This window comes from Macrobrachium nipponense, chromosome 26, assembly GCF_015104395.2.
Source record: "Macrobrachium nipponense isolate FS-2020 chromosome 26, ASM1510439v2, whole genome shotgun sequence".
Taxonomy (NCBI): Eukaryota; Metazoa; Arthropoda; class Malacostraca; order Decapoda; family Palaemonidae; genus Macrobrachium; species Macrobrachium nipponense.
In genome coordinates, this window is record NC_087215.1 from 29,145,038 (window position 1) to 29,155,746 (window position 10,709).

General features: G+C 39.9%; 1 protein-coding gene across 5 annotated transcripts in view; it reads right to left on the reverse strand.

The window, feature by feature from the left end:
• The window catches only part of LOC135200112 (centrosomal protein of 19 kDa-like), a 47,035-nt gene extending 36,586 nt beyond the window's left edge, over positions 1-10,449 (reverse strand). For 2 of the 5 annotated variants that reach the window (XM_064228442.1, XM_064228443.1), the window contains exons 1-2: positions 10,088-10,445; positions 4,900-5,098 (exon numbers count right to left, since the gene is read on the reverse strand). In XM_064228442.1, the coding sequence (XP_064084512.1) occupies positions 4,900-5,088 (189 nt within the window). In that variant the 5' untranslated portion in view covers positions 5,089-5,098; positions 10,088-10,445. Of the gene's footprint in view, positions 1-4,899; positions 5,099-7,938; positions 8,051-10,087 lie in introns of all 5 variants that reach the window. The other 3 variants (XM_064228444.1, XM_064228446.1, XM_064228441.1) reach the window with 3 other exon arrangements.
• Between the last annotated feature and the right edge of the window lie 260 nt (positions 10,450-10,709).

Below are 10,709 nucleotides of genomic sequence, written 5' to 3' on the forward strand. Positions count from 1 at the left end.
GAACTTCTTCTCCTTCTCCGACCAAGCTCCTGAAGTCCGTTGATTTCCCAGTAGGGCTCCCCAACCTGTGTCCGATGCGTCGGAAAAGAACTGTAGGTTCGGGAGGATGGGTCGTAAATCTAACCCTTCTTCCAACCTTGCTCGAGAGAGCCACCACCTTAGGTCCTCTTTTATTTGATCTGTGACAGGAAAGGTAATCGAGTCTGGTTGTGTCTTCCTGCACCAAGAGGCTCTCAGGAAAAACTGCAGAGGTCTCATGTGCAGTCTTCCCAACGTCACAAATTTCTCCACTGACGTCAATTTGCCCAGGAGCCTCATCCACTGATTGGCAGAACTTACCTTTTTGTCCAAGAACTCCTGAACTGTCTCCAGACAGCCTTGAACCCTCTTCGGGGACAGAAAAGCCCGAAAAGAAAAACTTGAGCATTCAGAATCATCCCCAAATAAACGGATGCTCTGAGATGGAACCAACTGGGACTTCTGTTTGTTGACCAGAATTCCTAACTTTCTGGCAAGATCCAGAGTTGTTCCCAGGTCTTCATGCACCGACTCTCTGATTCCGACCGGAGAAGCCAATCGTCCAGATAGAGGGAGATTTCTTACTCCTAATATGTGTTAGCCAGCTTCCTTATCGGGGATAGAACCCTGGTGAAAACTTGAGGAGCGGTCGCTAGTCCGAAGCAAAGCGCCCGAAACTGAAACACCTTGCCTTCGAACATGAACCTCAGGTACTTCCGAGATTCGCGATGTATCGGAATATGAAAATAAGCGTCTTGCATGTCCAGAGAGACCATCCAATCCCCCCTGTCTGATGGACTCCAGAACCGACCGAGTGGTCTCCATATGAAATTTTGTTTTCTGGACATGCAAGTTCAGGGCGCTCACACCCAAAACCGGCCTCCAGCCCCCTGATGACTTGGGAACTACAAAAAGGCGATTGTAAAAGCCTGGAGGAAAATCCCCTTCTATCTGTTCTATCTGTTCTATCGCTTCTTTGAGAACAAGCGCTTCCACTTCTGCGGCTAGCGCCAGAAATTTGTCTGAGCCCGGAGAGTATGCCTGGAATGGAATTGGCACAGGTGAGAGCGAGGGAGGTGAAACGAGAGGAATACGATAGCCGAACTTGAGTACTTGCACTACCCAGGCTTCTCTCCTCTGTTTTCCCATTCTCCCAAAACAGAGCCAGCCTGGCTCCCACTGGTGCATGAAGAACCGAGCTTTCATTTGGAAGGTTTGTTAACCTTGGCCGAGGCCTTAGACTGAGGTCGCAAATTCGATTTCGGCCGAAAGAAGCGCTTGGGTTTTCTCCCTCGAAAAGGCGCTTGGGCCAGAGGAGAAACCGAAGGAAGGAACAGTCTCCACAGGAGCTTTAGGTCTCTTAGTAGACTGTGCCAGTAAATCCGAAGTAGATTTCTTATCTAGCGCAGACGAAATTGACAACACTACATCGTCTGGAAAGAGGTTATCTTTCACAAAAGGAGCAAACAAGAGAGCAGACTTCTGTTGGGACGTAACCCTTTTAGAAGCAAAGGAGCACCAAAGTTGCCTTTTCTTAAGGGTACCAAAGGCGATGAGCGAAGCTAACTCATCACATCCATCCCTAATGATTTGTCCGCACCAGGACAGAACACCAATCCAATCCTCCGCTAACTCCTGAGAAAGAGAAGGACCAGTCTTCGATCTTGGCCGCTAAAGCGCCAATAGTCCAATCAAGGAAGCTAAAGACTTCCAAAGTTTAAATTGATTCTTTACAACGTGGTCCAACTCAGGCGCTGTAAAGAAAACTTTCGCTGCGGCGAAAGCAGATCTTCTAGAGGAGTCGATTAAAACTGGAGAAGTCTCCCTGGGAGGAGGCAGAAACTCCCAGAGAAGGAGTTTCCCCAGTTACATAAAACCTATACCTCTTATGAAGCAACTTAGAGGGAGGGTAAAAAAGAGCCCTTCCCTGCAAAAAGAGCTTCCCTAAGTCTCTTTTCATAGACATCCATTTCTCCGTCTCTTTCAACGAATGTCTAACCGCTTTAGATAGAACAAGTTTTGGGAGGAGAGGGTCTGAAGTTTTCCTCCTCATCAAAAAAGTCGAAGTTGGGGAGCGCGGAGCCGCTTTCTCAAAATAATCTGGATAAGATACCAGAAGAAATCTAAGGAGACGTGAATAACACGAGAGGTGATGTGAATCCTCTCCTGACTTCTTCTTCATTCTCCGATACCGCCGAAGAAGTAGACGGAACTACAACCGGATCCTGAAGGTTTCGAACCACCCTTGGACTCATTCATCCAGTTTGGTTAAACATCTCTAAACTGCTTGCGCAAGGCGCCAGAGACGAATCAAAAACAGTTAACGTAGGCTTGAAGAGCCTAAATGTTCAGCAGGAGGCGGAAAAAAAAAAACTACTTGCGCCTCGCTCGGAGCCGTCGAAATTCGAGGCGAAACAGGCGCATCCAGGTCCGTAACAGAAACGAACAAAAAGCGCCTAATAACCAAACCCCCTTATTAAACCTGCTAGCTACAGCGGCTAAAAACCACAATCTCTACTAGTAGATGGAGCCGAAAAAGGCACAGATTGAGGCGACGAACGAGCCGCTAACGGCCGCGGCGCAACCCTACTCTCAGGCTCTTATACCGCTTGACTGGAGGAGGCGAAGAATCGGCGCCTGAACGCCTCTTTAAGGGACGCGAAACGGGGGCGAATCTCGCCAAGAGCGCCGCGCGACCGGAGACGAATCGCTTGAATCATTCGAAAGGCGTCTGACCGCAACACCTTTCCAACGCTTAACCGAGCCCTGTTGAGGCGCAACAGGCTCAACAAGAGAGGCGCCTGTCTGTGGCAAATCCCGATCGACTCCCTTGGACTTCCGGTATGTCTTCTCCCCGGTGCGGGGGAGCTGGACAGTGACCTTTGTCTAGGAGACGTGTCAGGACAGACAGACGCACCCTCAACTACACTCTTACTGAAGCCGCTTTCTCCAAAAACGTCTTAACTGAATTACCAAGTTGCAAAACCGTATTCGCTAGTACCGAAAATTCTGATCTAACCTCGATTCCTAGACTGGCAATGGTGTCGGAAGAAACTACACGGGAAGCCGGAGAAGCGGGATTAGTAGGAGGAATAGGAGGTGTAGTTAAAGGAGACATAACAATTTGAGGAGAAACAGAAGGAACAGAAGCATCGCAAGACGAAGCGGAGCTAAGTCTACTTTCCCTAAGCGCTGCTTTTCTAATTCTGTCTTTAGCTAATTTCTCCGAGTATGAACTAAAAAACTTCCATTGAGAATCAGTCCAATCACTACACTCGGTTACATGTTCATCTGCTGAACAAACCTGTCCCTACACTTAAACACATTAGTGTGAGAATCATATTCTAAACTTGGATAATCTAGTTTTACATCCTGAGATGCAAAACCTAACTCCCGACGGACTAGAATCCGACAGGCAACGCCTAAATAAAAAGCAAAATAACAACAACGCCAAAAAAGAGTACTTCACCAATTCCGAAGATCAATTCCACAAGAAAAAAAAAAAGCGAAGCAAAGTCATCCAACCGCACCGACCACGATGTTCACCGGACGCCGGCAGGAAAAGAATTGGATTCACCTGGGCAGTTGTACCTGGTTCTCCCGCGAGTGGAGGGAGATGACGTCATCACCACCAGTGTTGGCGACGCCGACGCGCTAAAATTTGAATTTAGTATCCTGCCGCTCGTGGAAATCACGGCTCTATAATTGTTCGGTAAGACACTACAATAAAACATTAATTTCTAAAAATATGTATATCAGATGAATAAAGAATATTTCAATTTTTTTTATCTCATATTATCCCTTTATATATCCTTACTGGGAAAATTAATATTATTGGAGTTAAAAGTGCACTGCATCCATGTTTACTTTGTGTAAAAAAATGTGCAACAAAAACCAGTAAAACCGGTTATAATAAATCCCCCACGATGTCAGTAATTTTTTAACCTAACCTCTTCTCATCGTGTCTAAACCCCCTTAATCTTTGAGATCTCAATCTTTGGTATAGCCTTTTGATGTCACAACTCTACCAATTCCTTAACTGTAATATGATCTCCCAACTGTACTCCAACAATTAATCTTAACACTTTATGGTTGCACCTTTTCAAAAATGCCTCTATTTTTCTTGTCAGTCCCCATGTTCCATCTCCAAAAAGTAGTAAAAGCCTTATGTACATTGTAAGACTTTGCTCTCTCCACTAATTGGATCTTTTCATTACACATACTAGTCTTGGCTTTCCATTTCATCCATGATGCAGTTAATGCCTTACTTATTGTTATCTCATCCTGCTCCAGAGTGTTGTATATATCCATGGAAACTAAAATAATATGACTGCAGTATTTCATGTTCTAATAAAATTCCAAAATGTCTAGAATCACATAGCATGACATTTCCATTCTGGAATATTCCAAATTCCATGATTACATATTCTAAGTTAAAAGTTATCTTTACTTTCATCCATCTACAAAACTAAGGCCATTTATGGAAAAAAAAATAATGGCCAGCACAGTCAATAATCACAAGAATCAAAATATACAGCAGAGAAAACAAGAAGTACATACTACCTCTAAAAGTTTAATTTTCAACTCATACTTCTTCAATTAGAGGAACATTACACTTTAGCAGTAAAATTCTCCATGGAAGCCTGTAAGATAATGAGACCTCCCACTGGTTTTTCATATCCTAACAAAACATTCCCACTGAGCAACTGTACCCCAAGATGACTACCCAAATAGGTTTCATCCATGCAAATCATTAGCAATGAGATATCTGTAAAATAATTGTTGTGTTTAAATAAAAATACAGCTGCTTGCTAAGTAGCAGATTCTTACATTGTTACACAATATCATTCAAGAACTGTTGGATACTGAGAGAGTACTGACCTTTTCCAAATGTTTACTATGCCTCTTCTTAAGTTCTGTCAAAACCGTGTTCACAGATCCAAACTTGTTCAAAAATCTAATGGGCATGGTACGCTGTCGCTCTTTCCCATTACTGTTCCGGTACACCAAGGTCAGTGCTGGTGGCTGTGTCAACACTCCTAACTTCACTGGGATAAATTCGTCTTCCATTATGTTCCAACTGGAAGATTATAAAAGCAAACTGATAAGAATGGTGAGTCTTGACAATTTTTTAAGATAATTAATGGAATAAACTGGAAAAGGAAAGTATAATACCTGTAGCCTATGGTACACAGTGCTGTATACGTACTGTGATTTGAGTTTTGGTACTATGCTATATCTATGCTATATAGGCAATGTGTCATCAAACTAGTTCAAAGGTTTACAATGATTACAAAAGAAAATGAAAGACTAAAGTTATTAAATAACAGGTAAGTCCAAAGAGACTGAAAAGTACAAAACAAATCTATTGTTCTGGCATACTACTGTATATCACTAGTAAATAACATATTCCATAAACAATTGCACATTTTAAAATTCTCTTCCATGTGCTTCAGGAGAAAATGGGAAACATACATGCTTCTTGTGCAATGAGTAAAAAAAAATTAACCTCACACATAAATTTAAACAGAAGCAATAGAAAAGCTATTTCTTAACCTGCAACTGGCTCCTGTTGACACTTGGTTTATCAAATAAAAGAGGTGCCCAAATTTATTCCAACTTTCAAAGAACACAAAACCATCCTCAAAAGCATTTTTGGCAGTTTCATAGTGAATTTGAAGGACATGTGAATAATTAAAACATAACCTTGCATCATCATTTCTTATTGGATGATGTTCAATTACTTACTAGATTTTGCTTCAAAACTATTGGCCATATTAGCCACTTGCAGTAGATACATTAAAGATGAGTGCTTTTCCAGATAAAGTTCCCAGATGTTTTTGAACTCCTCATAATAGTCATCACAAAATTATTGGCAAAAGAAGTGAATTACCATGACCGTGCCTCTAGCTGTAACTCCCAAGCTTAAGTTTAGGATTATGTTTAATGCTACATGGGAGACAGGGGGTACCCCTTGCCAATTAAAAGCCAGTGTGCAAGGTTAGGTTCACAGGCATGCCTGTAGTACTCACTTTTATGAATTATGGCACCGTACACTCATCCAATTACCCCTACTGCCTCTTTTTTACTTCACAATATATATTTTGAGATAAGATATTAATTACAGATGCGAACCATGTCATGAATTTGTCTGATGGCTCATGCTGCAATTTAGGTCATTCCTGTCAGTGCAATTCACTTGCTTTTTGCTTCCCCCACCCTAAAAACTACAGTTGCTCTTTGGACAACCCCCATAATTGTTTGGAAAATACAAAAATGGATGGTTTTCCCCAACAATAGTGGTCAGAAATCCAAAAAATATAAGATAAGCAGTCAGAAAAACATGTGGTTCACATATTTGTGAAGAACTGAAGTATGTATCATTTATTTACTGTGATAAACAAATGTGCATAACCATTAAAGATAGAGTTTGCTAGACAAATTTAAAGCCCACAACCTAGTTAGGTACAATGCTACACCCTAAGATAAGTTAGACAAGGTTAAAGGGAATCAAGATGGGGCACACAAATCAAATCCCCAGGTCAGATAGAAGAAAGGGCACAGATCCTAGGGTATGGTATGTTGGGATGCCTTCTATCAATTACAATCAAGCCTCAAAAGTACATACAATTGTGTTTTTAAGAGGAATATTTTTCTTCTTATTTTGCTGGTATTTTGAATAAATCTGTCTTGACTTTGTTGACGAGCCACTTGTTTTTGCATTTTTCTTATCTATTTACGACAAAATTCCACAAACTAAGACGAACCTGAGAATGCTCCGAAAAGGAAAAATCTTAACCAAACCTATAGCACTCGTTATTACATACCTCACTGGCCTGGACTCCACCTTGGCTTGACCTGATCCTGAGTGCTGTACATAGGCCTAAGTCTAATAGTGATACCCAAAAATGCTTCCCAGTGATTTTAATTGATAAATTCACAAATATACAGTAGTATTACTAAATTATAACAAGAGCCCTTCTTAAATATTAAATATTTATTAGCAAGAATCCTTGTTGAGAGTACTAATGAAATTCACACATCTGTGACATCTGCTATGTAGCCATCATTGGCTAACCTTTGTGGTAATGATATATTACTTTCAACACCGAATTTAATATAATACGTAGTTCACTAGTGGTTCATTTATCATTCTTTTTCCAAAGGAAATCTAAAAGGTAGGGGAATACTAAGTATTTATTGATAAAATATCAAGGCTTGCATTATTTTTTAAGTCAATTGTCATTGTCCTGAAGGCGCTCTTTTCCAAGTTCTTGGACACTAGGACATGATAATCACTTGCAATACATGTGCTACTCATGAGTGTTTATAAGAGCTTTTTTTGTTTTACTGGTAGGTAATAATTAGCTTATATCAATTTTGACCAATTAAAACTTTTATAAAGTCTTAAGTTCAAGCATTGTATTCAGAAATTTTGACTTCCTGGTTTTCAAGGCAATTTCTTCAATTTAATATCTGGCACTATGCAAGAAGCATTGATGGAGATCTAAGGAGATTTATTCTATAATATGGATGATATTAAAACTCTGATCTCTGAATTCCTTTCACTGACAAAATGCCTCTCCTCCATAAAAATAAATACTGGCTGAAAGAATAAATTACAGTACTAAGATTGGGAAAGGGCCGAGAGGAAGTTGTGCCTTGTAAGTACTGGTATGTACCTACAAACTTCAAGGTAAAGAATATGTATGCTCCATGCAATGCTACAGGGAAAGACATAGGGTGTCCCTTGTCAGTTAAGATCTAGCATGCAAGGTTTGGTTAAAATACACCTGTTTCAATTTTTTTACTTATGATGTTCCAGGTCAGGTTAAGGGGGGGAGGGGCACCTCAACCATGAAGCACCTGATATCCTAAGTTAAGTTAAGCTTTGAAAGTTTATTGGTGATTGTTACATACTTTTTTTCTGATGTTTATTTCATACTATTGTGACTGGTGCACTGCATTTTATTTCTGGTATTCCCCTGCCAAAAAACTAGTTTCCTACTGAAATCTTCCATTTTTATTGGACCTGAAATGAATACATATTGTGATCAGAAATGCAAGTGAAGCACATAGGCTATTTAAACCTAGAGCAAACTGTAAGTCAGATGAGAGAGCATTTGAACATTTCACACCAAGACTGTATAACAAAATACTGCCTGAAGCGAAGATCATACAAGAAGAAAGCAAATTTTAAAAAAGAACTAAAGACTCTCCTATTCTGAAGGAGCTACGATGCTGATGAGCAAACACTAAATGCTTAATAGCACACTAGATAATCATTCAGAAGAATATATGATTCAAGTCTGGCTAAAAATTGAAATAAACACATAATATTACTGTAAAGTTAATACCCTTGATTGTCACCAGTAGGCTACCAATGCAAGTCGTAGGAAACTACCTACAGTCTGTCAAAAAGTTAAGATTGCTAAAGCAGGGTGAATAAGGAATTCCTGCATTGACAAACAATACAGTGTTACGATATAAGTATCAGTTTAGCACAGCCAACTCACGTCAACGTATTCTAAATCTAATGCATTGCATGTGTTTACAACTGACACTAAAAACATATTTTCATTGGAAACCTAACTTTATCATAAAAACAAAAAGATGTAGCACAATATTCGATCATTGCTACCAAACCTCAGTTACTGCAATACATGAACAGCATAAGGCATTCAGAAGGTCAATGATTATTTTATTGGCTAAATCTTAATCAACCATCTACGGGAAGTACAACTGCGCTCAAGATGCTATTATGAGTAGTATGGTAGGACAATACAGAAAGCCAGAACACCCTTCAGCCAACACCTCTCTCTCATGCCAAGGAAACAGTTTAAAACAATGTAAAATATTTAATTATAGAGAAGCAACTAAGAGATCCTATAACTAATGCTGCAAGGGCTATCACAAACAGTGTTCATGACAAAAGTTTCAGAAATGTCTACTATTCACTGAATTTGCAGATGTGGAAAAAAAGGAACTGAAAACATGCAATAAACAACTTCCAAAAGGGAAATAGATATTGCTACTGCTTGAAAAATATCCTGAGCACACATACAATGCCCGGTATTTCTACAGAAGCAGTCCGCACGGACTGCAAGGAACGTAACGACGGATACGACATCCACTAGGGATTGGGGGCCATCCAATGTATTTCGCCGTGTTTAGTACTGGCCCCTGGGGGGTTAATTACAGTCATCCGAATAAATATTACTTAAAATTCTTGTTCAGTAGGTAAAACTGCAAAGAAAAACCGCAACTGCCATAGTCTAGGCCGCCCCGGATAATTACCCTAGATCTACCCAATGCCCTAGCACTTATGCACTCAAACCAATAATTATTCTTAATAGAAAAAAAAATTAAGGTATGTTTATTGCCACCTCTTAACAAAACGAAATACATAATACGACAGGTCTCAAACAAAGACATAAACAAGGATTGGTAGATCTAAGTAACTGCTCCACGTCGGGTATTTCCTTGGAAATTGACTCTTTTTCTAGTATTTTGGTTGCTTACTAAGTTATTCTTTGTCAGTCGACTGTAATCAACCTGTAATTAACCTCAGAACTGATTATGTTTTTGTATGCTGGCCATCCTGAAATGATATCCCACATGCGTAGTGTTACATGGGACAATTAGTAGGTAGTATAGGTAGCTATAAAGTGGAGTTTCCTTTACCAGGGGTTTCACCCTTCGACTAAGTAACACGGCCAACTAGGTTAGGTTAGGGTACAATAGGTTAGTTTAGTTTGGTTCCTTTTATACTAAGAGATTTCCTTAGCTAATCCCTTCTTAAACATAGGTCGGCTACCTAGGCTATATAGCCTAGCTCCCTAATGACTTTCGTATTCGAGGAACCGTCTCCTACAGTCAGTGCAAGGTTGTTACTGAAGGGTTTAACATTCCGGGAATGATTCAAATGACTAAACAGACCTAGGTAAGCTTACGGGGATGTTTTTCTATCTTGCCACACATTAGGGATCTTCATGTTTAATGGACTAGACAGTAGGGCCTAGGCTAGGCAATAGGTAGTACTACCTACACAGTTGATAGTATGTCATACCTTATTAAAATGGCCTCGTCCCTAATACACGTCGAGTCTCAGGTAGGCTACCTAGCCTATCTATCGTTTCATCCCATTTCCAGATCTTCATTCACAGGTACTTCTACCTAGATGGTATTTCTGTAAGACAAGGTAATGTACTTATGTGTGCATACTAAAGTACCATTACTTATTCTGGAATTCAATCGTTAACTGCAGTCTGTTTTTCTCGGACGAAATTATTAAACCAGCCATTGAACGTCAATTCAATGACTCTTTGTTACTGGTAATAAAAAATTTGTCACAGTACATATACATGTTAATGTTTCGTTTTGGTTTAAGGTAAAGCATAGATCTTTAAGAACGCAGATGTAAACATTGCCCTTCTTCTTCTTGTAACCTTGAATGCCTGTTGTCCTGTCAAACTTAGGGAAGTCTGATAAACGATTGTGCCTTTAAATGCTTTAAAATAACAATGTTTATGCATAGCTTTGTACTGTAGATAAGCTTCCCATTAGGATACATAAGAATACCGATACAATATTTGTAGTATTAATAGCAGTTCCCAACGTTTTCCTAAAAGCCGTGCTTGGGGTATGCGGTCAATACTCTTTCTTCCTGAGTAAAATTTCTTTAATATTTA